General features: G+C 43.8%; 1 protein-coding gene across 1 annotated transcript in view; it reads left to right on the top strand.

Annotated features, from left to right (window-relative positions):
• PDSS2 (decaprenyl diphosphate synthase subunit 2) overlaps positions 1–2,832 on the top strand; it is a 299,455-nt gene extending 296,623 nt beyond the window's left edge. The window contains exon 8 of the mRNA XM_003897975.5: positions 606–2,832. Within this exon, the coding sequence (XP_003898024.1) occupies positions 606–764 (159 nt within the window). The 3' untranslated portion in view covers positions 765–2,832. The remainder of the gene's footprint in view (positions 1–605) is intronic.
• Positions 2,833–21,848: the final 19,016 nt, after the last annotated feature.

Genomic DNA, 21,848 nt, shown 5'->3' with positions numbered 1-21,848 from the left:
TCACTTGAGGTCAGGAGTTCGAGACCAGCCTGGCCAACATGGCAAAACCCTGTCTCTACTAAAGATACAAAAATTAGCTAGGTGTGGTGGCGCATGCCTGTAGTCCCAGCTACTTGGGAGGCTAAGGCAGGAGAATTGCTTGAACCCGGGAGGTGGAGGTTGCAGTAAGCCAAGATCGCACCACTGCACTCCATCCTGGGCAGACAGAGCGAGACTCCATCTCTTTAAAAAAAAGAAAAAAGGGAAGAATATCAGCCTGCTGAATTCAAAATGCCAGAGATGTAAATGCCCTCCGCCTTCTTACTGCCATCCCCCAGCATGGCACATTTCAAGATATTAAGGGATGGGAGTCAGGAGGAGGTGTAATTAGGCTGATTGGAACCTATTGTGCTGCTCTGGAGCACAGACACCAAGCAGCCTTAGGGAATGAGTGCCTGAAGATCATTGGGAAATTAGGTCCTCTTTCCAGAAAATAACGTAGCAGAAATACTCGATCTATACTATTTCTCCCTTTCTTTGTTTTCCATCCCCCCTCCCCAATTTAATTGTAGTGCTTACGGTGTACCTTTAAAACTGACTTTTATCGTGCATTTGTTTCTTAACAGTTGCGAGAAAGAATCAAAGCTGGCAAAGGTGTGACTTCAGCTATTGACCTGTGTCGTTACCATGGAAACAAGGCACTGGAGGCCCTGGAGAGCTTTCCTCCCTCGGAGGCCAGATCTGCTTTAGAAAACATTGTGTTTGCTGTGACCAGATTTTCATGACATCAAATTAAAAAGACACTATTGTTAGCTGAAAATCCTAGGGAATGAGGTGATGGGGAGAGCTTTCATGAAGCATTAATGACTTTTAAAACATATGCATTTTTCCTTCCTTTTATCACATTGCTAAATGAGTTCTGCTTGCTTTTTGGAACTGCTACAAACAAAATTAGAAGAAAAAAAGGTCAAGCAGTTTTCACTTGTCACGCCAGAAGCACACTTGAGGCTGCAGTCGCAGAAATAATTAATGAGATTCGCTCCTGTGACCTCAGCAAATGGACAGGAAATAAGTCCTTATTGATTGGACCGAGCCAGGGATGGCGCCAGGGCGGTGGCCTGTGGTTTTCCTTCTAGAGAGGACAAAGCAAGCTGGAAGCTGCAGGTGTCAAGAGAAACGCTCTCAATACCAACCAGGGAGGACTGTCAAATCAAAAACTAGTGACCAATTTGTCATAATGGAGAGTAGTTCAATGGATTAAGAAAAATATGTGTTATTTGTTTTCTTGCAATTATGTCTGTGGATTTTTTTTTTTTTTTTTTTTAAGATGGAGTTTTGCTCTTGTTGCCCAGGCTGGAGTGAAATGGCGCAGTTTTGGCTCACTGCAGCCTCCGCTTCCTGGGTTCAAGCGATTCACCTGCCTCAGCCTCCCGAGTAGCTGGAATCACAGGCACCTGCCACCATGCCTGGCTAATTTTGTATTTTTAGTAGAGATGGGGTTTCACTGTGTTGGCCAGGCCGGTCTCGAACTGCTGACCTCAGGTGATCCACCTGCCTTGGCCTCCCAAAGTGCTGGGATTACAGGTGTGAGCCACTGCACCTGGCCCCATGTCTCTGGATTTATAATGTAGTATGAATATACTTTGTGCTTTATAGTTTTTATAATGTCTTTTTGGAGAAATTGCTGAAAAGTTGCCAAATATTTGAAGTAGGAGATTAAAATGTTATCAAATGTTAAATTGGTTATATTAGGAATAGTCTGTTTTTCTTTCTTGAAGATCAGTTTTTTTTTTAAAACACATTTCAAAGAACCAGATTTTTTTTTTTTTTTTTTTTAAAGAAAAAGGAGCTTTTTTCAAGTGAAATGTATTCATTTGCAATACTTTGGTTTAAGGAATACTTTAATTTTTACGAGTTTCAGAAACAGAATTTTTGTACTAGAGAATTCATTGGTGAGAGTGTTCTTTTAACCTCAGAATGTTAAATTTTGGTCTTGAACCACAGACATCCAATTACAGAAAGAATATAAGCAATCTGACAGGCCTGCAATCGGACACTGTCTCTGTGTGGTTCATAGGAGATGATTTTTGAGGTTTGCACTCATGCAATTTGAGAACACCGTTGACAAGAAGGCTGAGTTTACATAAATGATCTAGATTGAAACTCAGCTACCTTTCTTCCTCATGTGGTGTAATTACAGCCCTATCTGGAGACAGCGAACACAGCAAACAGATTTTATTACCTAGTTCACTCAAACACTAAATGAAGTTATTTTAGTTAAAGCCCTCCCCCAAAAGTTACAAAATCATTTTATCAGGGCCCAACATGTGGCATGCAATGAAGAGAAAATGTAAAGCTACAGAGGTTAATGTATTGTATTATAAAATATTTTAAGTGTACTCAAAATATCGTAATTGTACAGTTTATGCCACTATAATTTTAAGGCCTATAGATTTAGCTTAAGAGAACACTCTTCTGTTTGAAATGCCTTCTCTCACTGAAACTGGCTTAATTAGTAACCATGGGTAAGATGCTTTAGATCAGACTAGGTTTTAATCATTAACTTCCACAAAGAAGAGTCATGCTTTGCGTTCGGTGTGCTGGTTGGATGTGCAGGAACTCCAGCAAACGGTGCGTTTTGCTAAGCAGATGGTCGGGCACTGCAGGGCACCAGGCAGGATCCTAGGGTGACTCTCATTCTGCGTTAGCATCTGGTTTGCTGTATGACCTTGCACAAGTCACTTCCCTCTGAGCCTCAATTTTCTCATCTGTAAAATGAGATTCAAAAGTTGACCTGAAAGTCAACTGTGAAAAAAAAAAAAAAAGAGATTAAACAAGATAATTATGAAAGTCTTTCCAGGTTTGTTTTATTTTCTGAACGTTTACTATTCTTGACTGTCTAAATAGCAAAGATGCTGTGTGAGGTTCAGGGAGGAGGGAAGGTGAAACCCAAAGAGAGGCCTTGAAGGAATGCAGAGAGCTTAATGGCAAGCTTCCTGCCAAGCTGCTGCTGCATGACCTAAAGGATTACAGCTCTCCTTGATGTGACATGGAACCCTGGACTTTTCTGTCTCAACACCTGCCTTGCTGCTTTCTTCGGGACCTTTCCTACCTCCCTGTCATCTTCCCAGCTGCTCTCGTGTCCTTTATCCCATCTCCTGTACCTTGCCATCCTGACTCCCTGGCTCCTGGAGACCTGGGAGCAGTAACCCCCTGCTGCCTGTTGAGTGACAGAGCTCTGCCTCCCCCACAGGGGTGGCTGGCCTCCTTCCTCAGGCCCCACTTAGCAGAATTCTCACTTCCTCAGCATCCTGGCAGGCTTTCACAGAACCTAACAAGTTGGCTAGTTCACTCCAAAATACAAGACCGATAGCCTTTCTCCCTGCCCCTTCTTCAGGGATATTTATTTCTTAGCACATACGAAGTTCTTATAGTTTCAGACAATCCCTAAGGAGAAATTTGGGGCACTGAGACATTCCTCAATCACACCTCTCAGCCTGCTGCTGCCTGGGTGTGGCTAATGGAGGCAGTAAGTAGAATTAATGGCTCTAGAATGTCTCCTTGGCCCCCTCTCCAGCTTTCCCCATCCCCAGTTTCCTGCTAGAGGGAAGAATTCATTCATTAGACATTGTCCTGCTTTCCTCTGCCTAGTACCCCCCACACTGCCAGTTGGCTCCTGCAAACCTCACTCACTACTCACTCCAGGCCCATGAACTCACCTGCACTCTCCTCCTGTTCGTTTCTTCTTTGTTAAGTATACTTGGCCAGGCGCCATGACTCACGCCTGCGATCCCAGCACTTTGGGAGGTGGAGGCGGGCAGATCACATGAGGTCAGGAGTTTGAGGCTAGCCTGACCAACATGGAGAAACCTCATCTCTACTAAAAATACAAAATTAGCTGGGCATGGTGGCGCACGCCTGTAATCCCAGCTACTCTGGAGGCCGAGGCAGGAGAATCTCTTGAACCCGGGAGGCAGAGGTTGTGGTGAGGCAAGATTGTGCCATTGCTCTCCAACCTGGGCAACAAGAGCACAACTCTATCTCAAAAAAAAAAAAAAAAAAGTATACTAAAGGCTACATTAGTGCAGGCTTCCATGTCCCAGGCATTCTGCTAGAGGCCTTAAATATACTCACTTGTTTTAACCCTCATAAACACCTTAGGAAGTAGGTATTATCCCCCATTTACAGATGCAGAAGCTGGCAGAGAAAATTACCTCTGATTGACTGGTTTGTCCTCCCACCACACCTCCCACCTGAGGGTTTCCAAGTAGTGCCTCTTTCTTTCCTTCTTTCTTTCTTTTTTTTTTCCCCCAAAGATTTCAAGTCTGTTGCCTCCTGTCTCCTTCATGTCTCTATTCTTGAATCTTCACTGTCTCTTCTGCTGGCTGCGAATGTGTTCAGTTTTCCTTGTACCTAAAATAAAACTTCTTACTTCACCCTGTTTATCCTTCCACCTCCATTTTGTCCCCCAGCTTTACCAGCAAACCTTCTTACAGTCTACTAACTCCTTACCTCCTACAGTCGGTCATTCACTAGCAGGTCCCCATTATCTAGAACAGCACCACACTTTAGGTACTCAAAGAATACTTGCTGAACAAATGCATCAGGCCTCTTGCTGCACTGCTCTACTGGTAAGGCTTCTCAAAAGTTCACAGCTGCCGGGTGTGGTGGCTCACGCCTGTAACCCCAGCACTTTGGGAAGCTGAGGCCGGCGGATCACCTGAGGTCAGGAGTTCGAGACCAACCTGACCAACATGGAGAAACCTCATCTCTACTAAAAATACAAAATTAGGCTGGGCGCGGTGGCTCAAGCCTGTAATCCCAGCACTTTGGGAGGCCGAGACGGGTGGATCACGAGGTCAGGAGATCGAGACCATCCTGGCTAACACGGTGAAACCCCGTCTCTACTAAAAAAATACAAAAAACTAGCTGGGCGAGGTGGCGGGTGCCTGTAGTCCCAGCTACTCGGGAGGCTGGGGCAAGAGAATGGTGTAAACTCAGGAGGCAGAGCTTGCAGTGAGCTGAGATCCGGCCACTGCACCCCAGCCTGGGTGACAGAGCGAGACTCTGTCTCAAAAAAAAAAAAAAATACAAAATTAGCCAGGCATGGTGGCTCATACCTGTAATCCCAGCTACTTGGGAGGCTGAGGCAGGAGAATGGCTGGAACCTGGGAGGTGGAGGTTGCAGTAAGCCGAGATCAGGCCATTGCACTATAGCCTAGGCACCAAGAGCAAACTCCATCTCAAAAACCAAAAAACAAAATTCACTGCTGGTGTCCTCACTGGAATTTGTGAGCAGTGCTAGCGGTGGCCCTGCACTCTCCCCTGTGCTTGCTGTAGCATTTCATGTTGCAGCCTGTCCCTGGGTGCCTGTGACCACCTCAGTTCAGAGTCTTCTTTTTTTTGTCTTTCTGAGACAGAGTCTTGCTCTGTCACCCAGGCTGGAGTGCAGTGGCACAATCTCGGCTTACTGCAACCTCCGTCTCCTGGGTTCAAGCAATTCTCCTACCTCAGCCTCCCAAGTAGCTGGGATTACAGGCACCCGCCACCACGCCCAGCTAACTTTTTGCATTTTTAGTAGAGATGGAGTTTACCACATTGGCCAGGCTGGTCTCAAACTCCTCCCAGAGTGCTGGCATTATAGGTGTGAGCCACCATGCCCGGCCAGTTCAGAGTCTTCTTCTCTGACTACTCTTTCTTATTCCCACCCCTAGAGCCATACTTTTCTAAACATTTCAATTCTGTCTCCCCAGAAACAGTTTGACAAAGCAGTTTCCTGGCCCACTAAGTCCTCTTCTTTTAAATTCTCCAACTAAGAAAAATTGTTCTCTGACATAAGAACAATATCAAGCCAGACATGGTGGCTCACACCTGTAATCCTAGCACTTTGGGAGGCCGAGGCAGGCGGATCACGAGGTCAGGAGTTCAAGACCAGCCTGGCCAATATGGTGAAACCCCGTCTCTACTACAAATATAAAAAATTAGCCAGGCACGGTGGCGTGGCAGGCTACTCGGGAGGCTGAGGCAGGAGACTTGCTGGAACCCAGGAGGCAGAGGTTGCAGTGAGCAGAGATCGTGCCACTGCACTCCAGCACTTTGGGAGGCCGAGACGGGTGGATCACAAGGTCAGGAGATCAAGACCATCCTGGCTAGAGTAGAGACGGTGAAACCCCGTCTCTACTAAAAATACAAAAAAAAAAAAAAAAATTAGGCCGGGCGCGGTGGCTCAAGCCTGTAATCCCAGCACTTTGGGAGGCCGAGGCGGGTGGATCACGAGGTCAGGAGATCGAGACTATCCTGGCTAACATGGTGAAACCCCGTCTCTACTAAAAATACAAAAAACTAGCCGGGCGTGGTGGCGGGCGCCTGTAGTCCCAGCTACTCGGGAGGCTGAGGCAGGGGAATGGCGTGAACCCGGGAGGCGGAGCTTGCAGTGAGCCGAGATCACGCCACTGCACTCCAGCCTGGGAGCACAGTGAGACTCCGTCTCAAAAAAAAAAGAAATTAGCCGGGCGTGGTGGCGGCACCTGTAGTCCCAGCTACTCGGGAGGCTGAGGCAGGAGAATGGTGTGAACCCGGGAGGCGGAGCTTACAGTGAGCCGAGATTGTGCCACTGCACTCCAGCCTGGGCGAAAGAGCAAGACTCCATCTCAAAAAAAACAAAAAAAAAGAACAGTATCAATTATTCATTAGACAGTGAGCTGTTTACCATTCATCATTACTTTGAAGGAAGATACAGATTATGACTATCATTAAATGCATTAACCTTGTAAAGTTTTTTTTTGGGGGGGGGGGTTTGTTGTTTGTTTGTTTTTTGAGACAGAGTCTTGCTCTGTCGCCCAGGCTGGAGTGCAGTGGTGCAGTCTCGGCTCACTGCAAGCTCCTGCTCCCAGGTTCACACCATTTTCCAGCCTCAGCCTCCCCAGTAGCTGAGACTACAGGCACCCACCACCACGCCTGGCTAATTTTTTTGTATTTTTTAGTAGACATGGGGTTTCACTGTGTTAGCCAGGATGGTCTCAATCTTCTGACCTCATGATCCGCCTGCCTCGGCCTCCCAAAGCCACCATGCCCAGCCAACCTTGTATATTTTACTTGATAACACCAAATTATCTTGGGTTCTCTTGCTTATATAATGTGGCTATCCAGTCACACCTAAAAATAAATGATCAGTGACAGTTTGCCTGGTCCAGGATTTCATTCTCCAGTGTCTGTAACTTTATCTTATCTATGACAATATTATTCTGTGGCCCAAGATGCGGGTGACACCTACAAACTTGGGCTAAAAGACGCATACGTTAATGCAAAATGTTCCAAAAAGATGTAGGACTTTTTTCTGGTCACATCGAACTCCAGTAACCAGAAAGTAACCTGAATAATCCTCAATGATCTCCTTTCAAAACTTGACAAATGGCTATACCAAAGGTATTTTTAAATAAGCAGGTTTTAGGCCACGCGTGATGGCTCACACCTATAATCCCAGCACTTTGGGAGACCAAGGCGGGCGGATCGCCTGAGGTCAGGAGTTTGAGATCCACCGGGCCAATGTGGTAAAACCCTGTCTCTACTAAAAGTACAAAAATTACCAGGCGTGGTGGCGTGTGCCTGTAGTCCCAGCTACTCGGGAGGCTGAGGCAGGAGAATTGCTTGAACCCAGGGGTGGAGGTTGCAGTGAGCTGAGATCACACCACTGCACTCCAGCCTGGGCGACAAAGTGAGACTCTGTCTCAAAAAAATAAATAAATAAAATGAATGAGCAGGCTTGGGAGCTTGTGGTTTTTGTTTTTTGAGTTTTCTTGTGGTATCTTTTTTTAATTTTGGTAAAATGTACGTATAAATTTACCTTTTTTTTTTTTTCTGAAACAGAGTTTCACTCTTGTTTCCCAGGCTGGAGTGCAATAGTGCGATCTTGGCTCACTGCAACCTCCACCTCCTGGGTTCAAGCAATTCTTCTGCCTTAGCCTCCCCAGTAGCTGGGATTACAGAAATGTGCCACCACGCCAGATTTACCATTTTTAAGTGTACAGTTTAGTGGGAATAATTACATTTATATTGTTTTCCACCTTTATCCTTCCTTTCCGCCCTAAGGGGAACTTGTGTTTAGTCAACAAAATTGCAGCCAAAGTGTATATATATACACACACACATACATATGTGTATATATAACACTATATCTATCTATACACTATATATACACACACATATATCGTGTATATATATACACACTATATATACACACACATATATATACTTTTTTTTTGAAATGGAGTCTCACCCTGTCGCCCAGGTTGGAGTGCAATGGTGCGATCTCAGCTCACTGCAACCTCTGTCTCCTGAGTTCGAGAGATTCCCCTGCCTCAGCCACCCAAGTAGCTGGGATTATAAGCATGTACCACCATGCCCAGCTAATTTTTTTTTTTATCTTTAGTAGAGACAGGGTTTCACCATGTTGACGAGGCTGGTCTCGAACTCCTGACTTCGTGATCCACCCACCTCGGCCTCCCAAAGTGCTGGGATTACAGGTATGAGTCACTGGGCCCGGCCACTTTTTTTTTTTTTTTTTTTTGTTAGACTCCAGCTAATCAGCAGGTTCATCAATAATAAGGAGAACCTTGCTTTTCAGAAAACTCTTTTCAGACGCCTTCCTGGAGTTCTTAGTTTTAGGAAGATCCTTTCCTGCCTATTCATTTGTTTTCATACTTTGAAATCCTGTTGTTATGATGAATAGAAACTCCAAGAATTGTCTTTAGAATCTGTAAGGACTTTTTCTCAATCTGGAGAAGACTTGCCACACCTTCACCAAAGCACAGTCAGTGATCGATTGAGTTGGCTTGTTTTTAATTCATTTGATATAGCTGAATAACTTCGGAGTAGCTAGAAGTACAAGCATAAACCACCCTGCCCAGCTAATTTTTTATTTTTATTTTTTTATAGAGACAGGGTCTTACTTTGTTGCCCAGGCTGGTCTCGAAGTCCTGACCTTTCAAATGATCCTCCGCCTCAGCCTCTCAAAATGCTGGGATTACAGGTGTGAGCCACCACACCCAGCCTGTAATTTATTTTTATTTTTATTTTTGCGATGGAGTCTTGCTGTGTCACCCAGGCTGGAGTGCACTGCCAGGATCTCGGCTCACTGCAACCTCTGCCTCCCAGGTTCAAGTGATTCTCCTGCCTCAGCCTCCTGAGTAGCTAGGATTACAGGTGCGAATCACCACGACTGCCTAATTTTTTGTATTTGTTGGCCAGGCTCATCTAAAACTCCTGACCTCAAGCTATCCTCCCACCTCCGCCTCCCAAAGTGCTGGGATTACAGACAGGAGCCACCATGGCCGGCCTACCCAACATTGCCATTTTTTTTTTTTTAATGATAAAGGCTTGAATTGAATTGAGGGGCACATTTTATTATTAATAGTTTCCATTATTGTTAATTATGTTTTATTAATAATAAAGTTATTTGCACTGTCTTTTAAAAACACAAAGCACTCTAACAAGATAATCATTTACCTCTTTCTCTTCTCCCACCTTCAGTCCTGATCCCTTATATTAACTGTTTTATTCTTTCAGAATGGGTCCTGGCTTTCCATTAGGGAGATTATAGACTTCTAAAGGTGATTTAACAAGAGGTGTCCCCTGGCAAGAGGCCAGAACTGATAGTGGAATGTACCCCTCCTTTAGCTCACCTCACCTTGCATCAGAGCTCTGAAGGGCTAGGTTTAAGGCCACTACAGATAGAAGAATATTCCTAACTTAAATCCACTGACGTATATAGAGTATGACCAATTTGTTGTGAGCTTCCTAATTTCTAGTTATTTAGGCAGTTCTATACCATGATTTTCTTTCCTTTCTTCCTATTTTTTTGAGGATTAGAATTGCTTTAATTGCATTCTTTTTTAAAAATAGCTGTATTAGGGCCGGGCGCAGTAGCTCACGCCTGTAATCCCAGCACTTTGGGCGGCTGAGGTGGGCGGATCACGAGGTCAGGAGACCATCCTGGCTAACACAATGAAACCCCATCCTTACTAAAATATACAAAAAAATTAGTCGGGCATGGTGGCAGGCGCCTGTAGTCCAAGCTACTCGGGAGGCTGAGGCAGGAGAATGGCATGAACCCAGGAGGCGGAGCTTGCAGTAAGCCAAGATTGCACCACTGCACTCCAGCCAGGGCGACAGAGTGAGACTCCATCTCAAAAAAAAAAAAAAAAAAAAAAAAAAGCTGTGTCAAAGTATAATTTACACACCATAAAATTCACCTATTTTAATTGTACAATTCAATGTTTTGATAAATTTACAAAGTTGTGCAAGTATCACCACAATCCAGTTTCAAAACAAAAAGAGACCAGGCATGGTGGCTCACGCCTGTAATTCCAGCACTTTAGGAGGCCAAGATGGGAGGATCACTTGGGTTCAGGAGTTCAAGACCAGCTTGGGCAGCATAGTGAGATCCCATCTCTAAAAAATTAAAAATTAAAAAGAAAAAAGATCCTTTGTGTCCATTTGTAGTCAACCCCTACTCTCACTTTTAATACTGTTCAGCCACCAATCTACCCTCTGTCTCTATAGATTTGTCTTTTCTGGACATTATCTATAAATAGAATTATAGAATACGTAGTCTTTTGCATCTAGTTTTCTATCACTTAGCATAATGTATTTGAGTTTTATCCGTGTTGTAGCATGTATCATTATTTCCTCCCTTTTTATTGCTAAATGTATTCCATTGTATGGATATAAGATATATTGGCCAGTTGATTGGCATGCGGATTGCTTCTTTTACCTGTTCTGAATAATGCTGGTGTGAACATTCAAGTCTTTGTGCAGACAAATGTTTTTATTTCTCTTGAGTAGATCTCCAGGAGTAAGATTGCTGGGTCTTATGATACATTTATGTTTAATGTTTAATGTTTAATGTTTAATGCCTATAGTCCAGCCAGGTGTGCTGGATCACTTGAGGTCAGGAGTTCAAAACCAGCCTGGCCAACAGGGTGAAACGCCATCTCTACTAAAAATGCAAAAATTAGCCAGGCATGATGGCGCATACCTATAATCCCAGCTACTCGGGAGCCTGAGGCAGAAGAATCGCTTGAAACCGGGAGGCAGAAGTTACAGTGAGCCGAGATCACACCACTGCACTCCAGCCTGAATGACGGAGTAAATCCCTGTCTCAAAAAAAAAAAAAAGCCGGGCGCAGTGGCTCACGCCTGTAATGTCAACACTTTCGGAGGCTGAGGCAGGAGGATCATTTGAGGTCAGGAGTTTGAGACCAGCCTGACCGACATGGTGAAACCTGGTCTCTACTTAAACACAAAAATTAGCCGGGCTTGGTGGTGCATGCCTATAATCCCAGCTACTCTGGAGGCTGAGGCTGAGGCACTCCCACCTGGGCAACAGAGCAAGACTCTGTTTCAAAGAAAAAAAAAAGAAGAGGATGAAAGAAATAATACAGTACCCTTTACAGTTTCACCCAATGGTAACATCTTGCAAAACTGTAACATGATATTCCAACCAGGATGTTGACAATGATACAATCTATCAGTCTTACTCAGATCTCCCACTAGAGAATTTTTTCAAGATTGTTTTGGCTAGTTTGGATTCTTTGCAGTTCCATAAAAATTTTGGGATCAGCTTGTCAATCTTGTCAATTTCTACAAAAAAAAAAAAGGAGCCTGCTGGTATTTTGGGATTTTGGTAGGGATTGTATTCAATATATAGATCAAATTTTGGAAAATTGTTACCTTAATTAATCTAATTTTCCATGATCCATCTTTTTTTTTTTTTAAGGCAGCCTCCCAAGCCAGAGTAGGCTCAAAGACTGCCAATCCATCATTTTTTACTTTTTTACTTTTTTTATTGTGGTAAAATATATATAGCATAAATGATCAGTTTTTGTTATTTTAAGTGTACAATTCAGTGGCATTAACTACATTCACACTGTTGTGCAACCATCATCACTATCTGTTTCTAAAACTTTTTCATCACCCCAAACAGAAACTGTGTTGTTATTTTTAACAACAATACTGAAATTGCCAACTTAATAGTTACTATATGGTCCTCTGTGGCCACAAAGTCCTTTTTCAGATCATTAATTTAATGCCAAATCCTGAATCTCAAGGAACCCTGGTACTGGACTTTGGAAGAATATAGACAGTCTTTGTTAAGAAATTAGGCTCTGGCCGGGCATGGTGATCCCAACACTTTAGGGGGCCAAGGTGGGAGGATCACTTGAGGCAGTTCAAGATCTGCCTGGGCAACATGAGACCCCATCTCTAAAAACAAAACATAATGGGTGGGAGTTGCACTCTTCAAATCCCAGCTCTGCCACTAACAATCCAGTTACTTCTCTGGGCCAGGCGCAGTGGCTCACGCCTGTAATCCCAACACTTTGGGAGGCCAAGGCAGGCAGATCACCTGAGGTCAGGAGTTCAAGACCAGCCTGGCCAACATGATGAAACCCCGTCTCTACTAAAAATACAAACATTAGCCAGGTGTGATGGCACGCACCTGTAGTCCCAGCTACTCGGGAGGTTGAAGCAGGAGAATCACTTGAGCTGGGAGGCAGAGGCTGCAGTGAGCCAAGATTGTGCCACTGCACTCCAGCCTGGGTGACAGAGTAAGACCCCATCTCCAAAAAAAAAAAAAAAGTTACTTCTCTGAAACTCTGAAACTTACATTATCATACACAGATTTACACATTTTTATTTCTGTGATTCCCTAGGTGTGGGCTTCACTAAATGGGGTCTAGAGACCCTAAGGATACGCAGCAGCCTGCCGGGTGCTGTGGAGGCCACAAAAGGGGCGTGTGCATTGTCTAGCAACATTTTTCTTCCACAAAGTTAAAATTAGGTACTTTAACTACAAATGATTTTTCAAAACTTTTATGGCATTCCAAACATATATTATGGAGTTGAACATAAGATTCACATTCATTTTAATATCAAATGTAAGACAAAATAAATTTGAAGTATATTTGGGTGCTCTGGGCTCACCCTCCTTCCTATCCATCACCCCCACCATTTCACTTAACAAGTCTTGTACCCTCTAGTCTCCCTCCCAGTCCTAGCAGACATTTACTCATCATTCACAGCCCTTTTCCTACCAACCCTCAGAATCCTCTCTTTATTTTTTTATTTATTTGAGATGGAGGGTCTCCCTATGGCACCCAGGCTGGTCTCAAACTCCTGGGCTCAAGCGTCCCCCCTTGGCCTCCGAAAGTGCTAGGATTATAGGCGTGGGCCCCTGCACTCAGCCTCAGAATCTTCAACACAGCACTCCAGGGAGCCACTATTCACATATCTGAGCCAGCACACAAGTTAGGCAGCCATCTCTGTTCAACTAGTAGAGACGGGGTTTCACCATGTTGGCCAGGCTGGTCTTGAACTCCTGTCCTCAAGTGATCCACCCACCTCGGCCTCCCAAAGTGCTGGGATTACAAGCGTGAGCCACCACGCCTGGCTGTATTTTACCATTTTATAGGTGAGTATTTGAAATAAAATCAATAGCCCTGAAAACCAAGATTTTATTTACTTTCCAAATGTTATATTCTTCCTTTTATATTATTTTACTTTCTCTGATTTGCATATAAATTATGATAAAGATAGTGAAAGGCATTATATAGTATGTTGACTTTTAAAATGGCAGAATCCATTATGTCATACAAGTCTGCTAGTTCAAAGGTATTTATATTTTATGTGACTTTGTCCTCCTAACAACTATCAACAAAAATTGAATGTCCAAGTATGGAAAAATCCCTTTGAAATGTCTTTGCAAAACACTTTTTATGGGCCGGGCATGGTGGCTCACGCCTGTAATCCCAACACTTTGGGAGGCTGAGGCTGGACGATGACCTGAGGTCAGGAGTTCGAGACCACCCTGGCCAACGTGGTGAAACCCCATCTCTACTAAAAATACAGAAATTAGCTGGCATGGTGGCGTGTGCCTGTAATCCCAGCTACTCGGGAGGCTGACACAGGAGAATCGCTTAAACCCGGGAGGTAGAGGTTTCAGTGAGCCAGGACCATGCAACTGCACTTTTTATGTATCTTTGTGATCATTATTAGTTCCTATTCAAGAAAGGTTAACGTGTATTGGTTTTCCCCTATTTAAGAAAGCTTTAAATTTTGTTTTATCTAATTAATTTTAACACTGGGGTTGGTTGGGAATTTTTTTAGATTCTCATCTCTTTTTTCAGATATATATGAAAGTGAGGTGAAGAAATGGACAAGAGCAGGTAGTAGAGAGGTCAAGCTGCTTTTTTCTTAAACCATTAAACATCTATATTTTTCCTTCCGGTGTCCTACCTCCCAACTTTTGATGATCAGAGGCTGGTATGACAGATTACCTTAATTTGTATCTAGCTGTTGCTAAGTTATCGCCGCCATGGTATCAGGACACTGAGGCAAATATAGATGGCTAAAAACAAATGTGTGGCAAGAAAAAATCGTCCCTAGTCCCCTCACCTCTACTGTCATCCGGATGAGTAGCAGCGTTAAATCTGTGTCATAGTTGCTTCACAGCCACAGCAAAAACAACAACAACAACAACAAATGCTTGAAAACCCAATTATTGCATTCTATAAAAATATAATGATTTCTGCAAATTTTATATTTGTCATTTACAAAAGTCGTCACCAGCCTTTGTGTCCACACCTTATAATGATTGAAACAGCCTGCGTAGTAACATTTATTGAATTTTTGCCCTCCAGCAATATAAAATACCAGCAAAAATACTGCCCCATTAATGATAATTTTTATGTTCATGCAGTCAAAATGAATGGCATCTTTTTGTTCTAGCTCAATAAAGTTCTTCAAATAGTTTTCAAAATTTCAAATTCCAGTATGTGATTTCAGCAAAATGACATAGTACGAGCTTTCTCTTTTCAAAGTGGTATAAATATAAACTGCACTTACCAATTTTACATCTTAGTCCTTTGCCTCTCCACATATATACAGAGGGAAATTATTTAATCCAAACTGCTCAATTTTCTTTTTCTTTTTCTTTTTTTTAATTGGGACGGAGTTTCCCTCTGTCGCCCAGGCTGGAGTGCAGTGGCACAATCTCGGCTCACTGCAGCCTCCGCCTCCCGGGTTCAAGCAATTCTCCTGCCACAGCCTCCCTAGTAGCTGGGACTACAGGCGCATGCCCCCACGCCTGACTAAGTTTTGTATTTTTAGTAGAGACGGGGTTTCACCACGTTGGTCAGGATGGTCTTGATCTCCTGACCTTGTGATCCACCTGCCTCAACCTCCCAAAGTTCAATTTTCTTAAAAGTGACCACCAACACCATCAACATATGTTTATAAGCTAGATGTATCACTTGTTTACCCAAATTGTAGCATAAATGTCTGTTTTTAGAAAGCTTTTCCATAAGTCTTTCTATATGATTGAATTCTTAAGCAAGGCTATGATTAGGAAATAAACCACTTTCCCCTTTAGCTAGTTCTAATGAAAGCTTTCCAAATTAAACACTGTGTTTGAACACTTCTTCCATTCATAGCCTGTGCTCATCAAAAAGTGCTTTCCATTTCTGGTATGTCAACTGTACTATTTATAACCTGGTTAACAAAGCCAACTAAAGGCAGTAAAAGGTGTGTATTTCATATGCAAATTCCTAGCAATAATTTCTACAGTTACATATAGTTGCTTGCTCCATTATGTTCAACATCAGCATTATAAAACTGAGTACAGGAAGGAGAAAATAATACTAAAATTATATTTTTGTATTCCTTAATGGCTTTTTATTAAATACATTAGAAAGATAAAGCATACAAAATGAAAGTAGCCCTGGTTTATAATGGACGTTTTTGCAAAATGACTGATGACCTGTTACAGTAGCTGTGCAGCTGTAGCTGTTACTGTGTGACATAGGCTTTTTCTATTTTGTCTCCAAATTTGTGTTTCCTTAACAATCCTCTTTGCTGCTTTATCTTACCAGATTGTGATTCCCCTGACTTAGAAACCATCAATAGAAAAATAAGAGGCCAGGCGCAGTGGCTCACGCCTATAATCCCAGCACTTCAGGAGGCCAAGGCGGGCGGATCACTAGGTCAGGAGATCGAAACCATCCTGGCTAACACAGTGAAACCCCATCTCTACTAAAAATACAAACAAAAATTAGCTGGGCATGGCGGCACATGCCTGTAGCCCCAACTACTTGGGAGGCTGTAGGCGGAGGTTGTAATGAGCCGAGATCACGCCACTGCACTCCAGCCTGCGTGACAGAGTGAGACTCTTGTCTAAAAAAACAAAACAAACAAACAAACAAACAAAAAACAGAAAAAGAAGTAAGAAACCAGGATAAGTTCATGCCTTCTTTTCATTGATATTTATTAAGTGTTACTACTATGTGCATAGCACTGCCTTGGATACAAAGGTAAACCATACAATGAGATTATTTGTGTCTTTCCCACTATACTGTGGGCTTCTTGGGATTGGATTCTCTTTGAAAACAGTGGAAGATAACCAACAGAATAAACAGATCTGGGTTCAAATCCTAGCTTCTTGGCTGGGTGTGGTGGTTCACGCGTGTAATCCCAGCACTTTGGGAGGTAGGTAGATCGCTTGGGGCCAGGATTTTGAGACCAGCCTGGCCAACATGGTAAAACCCCGTCTCTACAAAAAATACAGAAATTAGCTGGGCATGGTGGCGTGCACCTGTAGTTCCAGCTACTTGGGAGGCTGAAGCACAAGAATCACTTGAGCCTGGGAGATGGAGGTTGCAGTAAGCAGAGATCCAGCCACTGCACTCTAGCCTGGGCAACAGAGCGAGACTCTATCTCAAAAACAAAACAAAACAAAAAAACCCTCAAATCCTAGCTTATCTTTCAGGTGTGATGAGGCAAATTCTCCAAGTTTCTTCTTCCTTTCTTGTGGAATTGGACAGTCGTGCTTACTAGTAAAGAATAGCTGCTCACTGCCTGAAGGCACCAATCACTGTGTGTATCACAGAGGGTGCCATTCGATAAATGCTGTTAAAGGAAATGTGTTTTTATAAAAATGAAGCAAGCAAGTAAACTATTTTACTTGCTTGTAAATAGTAAAGGAACCCTGGTTTGCAAACTCTAGTCAGAAGAATACAGGTTATAAAATAGGTCTAGAGACTTCTTTGAACATAGAAGACAGGGCCGGGCGTGGTGGCTCACGCCTGTAATCCCAGCACTTTGGCAGGCCGAGGCGGGTGGATCACCTGAGGTTGGGAGTTGGAGACCAGCCTGGCCAACATGGAGAAACCCCATCTCTACTAAAAATACAAAACTAGCCAAGCATGGTGGCACATGCCTGTAATCCCAGCTACTCGGGAGGCTGAGGCAGGAGAATCGCTTGAACGCAGGAGGCAAAGGTTGCAGTGAACCAAGATCGCGCCATTGCACTCCAGCCCAGGCAACAAGAGCGAAACTCCACCTCAAAAAAAAAAAAAAAAAAAGTGAAGAGGTTGTTATTAGAACAGTATTTGCACAATATGGTCTATGAACCATTTGTATCAAAATCAAGGGCTTGCATTAGAGTAAGGGCTGTATCCAGACCTGCTGAACCAGAGTCTCTGAAAGTGGGGTCCAGGAATCTACATTTTTCCGAATTTTCAGGTAATTCTCACACACACATACCCTGTTTTAGATCCACTGGAGTCGATGATACATTTTGACATCTAATTCCTGGTGTGGGCCGGGTGCAGTGGCTCGTGCCTGTAATCCCAGCACTTTGGGAGGCATCACTTGAGGTCAGGAGTTCAAGACCAGCCTGGCCAATGTGGTGAAACCCTGTCTCTACTAAAAATACAAAAAATTAGCCAGGCATGGTGGCACATGTTGGTAGTCCCAGTTACTTGGGACTGAGGCAGGAGAATCACTTGAACCTGGGAGGCGGAGGTTGCAGTGAGCTGAGATCATGCCACTGCACTCCAATTTTGGTGACAGAGCAAGACTCCATCTCAAAAAAAAAAATAATAATAATTCCTGGAGTGATGCAGCAGATACACGTGAACTTTGAAGATAGACAGGTTCCAGGCATACTGGAATGTTTAACATTTAAGCCAGCAACAAAAAGCAACAATCCAATGCAAAGAAGAAAGGGGAAAAGAAAAATGTGTAGTGCTATGGTTTGGATATGGTGTGTCCCTACCAAAACTCATGTTGAAATTTGATTCCCAGCTGGGCACAGTGGCTCACGCTTGTAATCCCAGCACTTTGGGATGCCAAGGCGAGTGAATTGCCTGAGGTCAGGAGTTCGAGACCAGCCTGGCCAACATAGTGAAACCCTGTCTCTACTAAAAATACAAAAAAATTAGCTGGGCATGGTCATGGGTGCCTGTAATCCCAGCTACTCGGGAGGCTGAGCCAGGAGAATCGCTTGAACCCGGGAGGCAAAGGTTGCAGTGGGCTGAGATCAGGCCATTGCACTCCAGCCTGGGCAACAAGAGCAAGACTCCATCTCAAAAAAAAAAAAAGAAAGAAAGAAAGAAAGAAATTTGATTCCCAATGTGGCAGTGTTGGGAGGTGGGGCCTAATGGGAAGTGTTTGGGTCATGGGGGTGGATTTCTCATGAATGGATTAATGCTCTCCCAGGAACTCATTCTCACACTTGCAGGAATGAGTTAGTTTTCCAGAGAGTGGGTTGTTAAGAGTCTAACTTCCTTGGTTTCTCTCCCTTGCTTTGTCTCTTGCCTTGTGATTTCTTTGCACACTCCCATTCCCCTTCCTCTTTCCACCATGAGTGGAAGCAGCCTGAGGCCTTCACCAGATGCAGCTACCCAATCATGAACCTTCCGGCCACCAGAATCCTGAGCCAAATAAACCTCTTTATAAATTACTCAGCCTCATTCTGTTATAGCAACGCAAAACAGACCAAGACCTGTAGTAAATGACAAATATAGAATAAAAAAGGGCAGAAATAAGTACTTATAATGAATTATAATAAATAAAAAATTAATTAAATTCACCAATTAGAAAACAGACTCTCAGACTGGATTAAACAGATCCAATAATAAGATTATCTCAAAGAGAAATTTAAATCTGAAAGACAGGCCAGGTGCAGTGGCTCATGCCTGTAATCCTAGCACTTTGGGAGGCCGAGGCAGGTAGATCACTTGAGCCCAGGAATTCAAGACTGGAAACATGCAAAACTTCGTCTCTACAAAAGAATGCAAAACTTAGCCAGCCACGGTGGTGCCTGCCTGTAGTTCCAGCTACTTGGGAGGCTGGGGTCAAAGGATTGCTTGATCCTGGGAGGCAGAGGTTGCAGTGAGCTGAGATTGCACCACTGCACTCCAGCCTGGGCAACAGAGTGGGACCCTGTCTCAAAATAAATAAGTAAATAAATAAAGACAAAAACAGAAAAATTGAGGTGGGCATGGTCACTTACAGTTGTAATTCCAATTTATCAATTTCTGAAAAGTATATGTTAAAATCCTTTAACCTGATATATCTATTCCTGCAATTTTTTTCAGTTGCTTCTTGCTCTATCATTCATCAGCGTGTAACACCCTTCTTTTCCCTTATTATATATTTTTTCTCTTATATTCCATATTGTCAAATACTAAGAATCTTCCTCAATTTTTTTTTTTTTCTTGAGACAGGGTCTTACTATGTCACCCAGGCTGGAGTGCAGTGGCGCAATCTCAGCTCACTGCAACCTCCACCTCCAGGTTCAAGAGATTCTCATGCCTCAGTAACTCGAGTAGCTGGGATTACAGTCATGCACCACCACACTTGGCTAATTTTTGTATTTTTAGTAGAAACAGGGTTTTTCCATATTGGCCAGGCTGGTCTCAAACTCTTGGCCTCATGTGATCCTCCCTTCAGCCTCCCAATGTGCTGGGATTGCAGGTATGAGCGACCGCACCTGGCCTCTTCCCCCTTTCTTTTAGGTCACTTTTTTTTATTATTATTATTTGAGATGGAGTCTCACTCTGGTGACGTGCACCTGTAGTCCCAGCTACTTGGGAAGCTGTCTAGCCTGGGCGACAGAGTGAGACTCTGTCTCGAAAAAAAGAAACTCTGTAAGCGTGAAGCCATCTAAAATGTTCAGTGAACCATTCAAGGAGTAGCCACAGAATGGTGCGTGTTTGACATACAGTACCTGTTTTAGACGAGTGAATGGGGCGGGGATGGCAGCAAGAGGGAGAGTGTGTCTGGGTGATCCATGAGCATAATCATCACTGCAAAGGTTACTAATAATGGCAACATACAGTGCTTGTGACGTGAAGCACTATTCTTAGTGCAAGAACAGTGCACAATAGTGCAAGACAGGCACAATTCTTTTCATCCCTGTATTGCTAATTTTCAGAGGAATGAAAAGCAAAATGAGATTTATTTGAAACTGAAAATAATTCCGACTCATCAAGCCTCTCCTACCTGAAAAACATAACACACAGGGTGATATTGACAGAAAACAAATAATAAGTCACCTTGAAGGGTCCAAGAACTAGTTTTACCAGAGGTAAATTTTTTTTCTTTTTCTTTTTCTTTTTGTGGAGAATAGGGTCTTACTATATTGCCCAGGCAAGTCTCGAACTCCCGGGCTCAAGCTATCCTCCTGGCTCTGCCTCCCTAAGAGCTGGGATTACAGGTGTGAGCCACCGTGCCCAGCTACCAGTGGTAAATTTTACTAAGTCCTTCCACTGTATTTCTTGAGACAGAGTCTCAGTCTGTCACCCAGGCTGGAGTGCAGTGGTGTGATCTCAGCTCACTACAACCTCTGTCTCCCGAGTTCGAGAAATTCTCCTGCCTCAGCCTCCTGAGTAGCTGGGACTACAGGCGGGTGCCACCATGCCCAGCTAAATTTTTTTTTTTTTAATGTATTTTTGGTAGAGACAGGGTTTCACCATGTTGGCCAGGCTGGTCTCAAACTCCTGACCTCAAGTGATCCACCCTCCTTGACCTCCCAAAGTGCTGGGATTACAGGCCTGAATGACCACGCCCACCCTAGTTCACTTTTTTCTAGTACCTTTTTCCATCTTTTCCTGTTTTTTTTGTTTGTTTGTTTTTGTTTTTGTTTTGAGACAGGGTATGAGTCTGTCTCCCAAGCTGGAGTGCAGTGAGTGGTGTGATCACAGTTCACTGCAGCCTCGACCTCCCAGGCTCAAGCAATCCTCCCACCTCAGCCTCCCGAGTAGCTGGGACTACAGGCACACACCACCACACCCAGCTAATTTTTGTAAGTTTTTGTAGAGACGAGGTTTCCACATGTTGCCCAGGCTGATCTCAAATTCCTGGGCTAAAGCAATCTTCTCACCTCAGCCTCCCAAAGTGCTAGGATTACACATGTGAGCCACCATGCCCAGCCTTCATTTTTACTTTGTCTCTTTTGGGTTTTCTTGAGACAGGGTCTTACTCTGTTGCTCAGGCTAAAGTGCAATGGCATGATCATAGCTCACTAAGCCTTGACTCAAGCAACCCTCACACCTCAGCCTCCTGAGTAGCTGGGACTACAGGCACACATGCCTATGCCCAACTAATTTGTGTAATTTTGGTAGAGATGGGGTCTCACTTTATTGTCCAGGCAGATCTTGAACTCCTGGGCTCAGGTGGTCCTCCAGTCTCAGCCTCCCAAAGTGCTGGTATTACAGGTGTGAGCCACCATGCCCAGCCTGAAAATTTCAGTAATGTAATAAACTCCGCTGAGTGCAGTGGCTCATGCCTGTAATACCAACACTTTGGGAGGCCGAGCAGTGTGGATCATTTGGGGTCAGGAGTTTGAGACCAGCCTGGCCAACATGGTGAAACCCCATCTCTACTAAAAATAGAAAAAAAAAAAATTAGCCAGGCAGTAGTGGCACATGTCTGTAATCCCAGCTACTCGGGAGGCTGAGGTAGGAGAATTGCTTGAGCCTGGGAAGTGGAGGTTGCAATGAGCCAAGATTGCACCACTGCACTCTAGCCTGG

This window comes from Papio anubis, chromosome 6 (assembly GCF_008728515.1).
Source record: "Papio anubis isolate 15944 chromosome 6, Panubis1.0, whole genome shotgun sequence".
NCBI lineage: Eukaryota > Metazoa > Chordata > Mammalia > Primates > Cercopithecidae > Papio > Papio anubis.
This window is presented reverse-complemented; position numbering and strand designations above follow the sequence as displayed.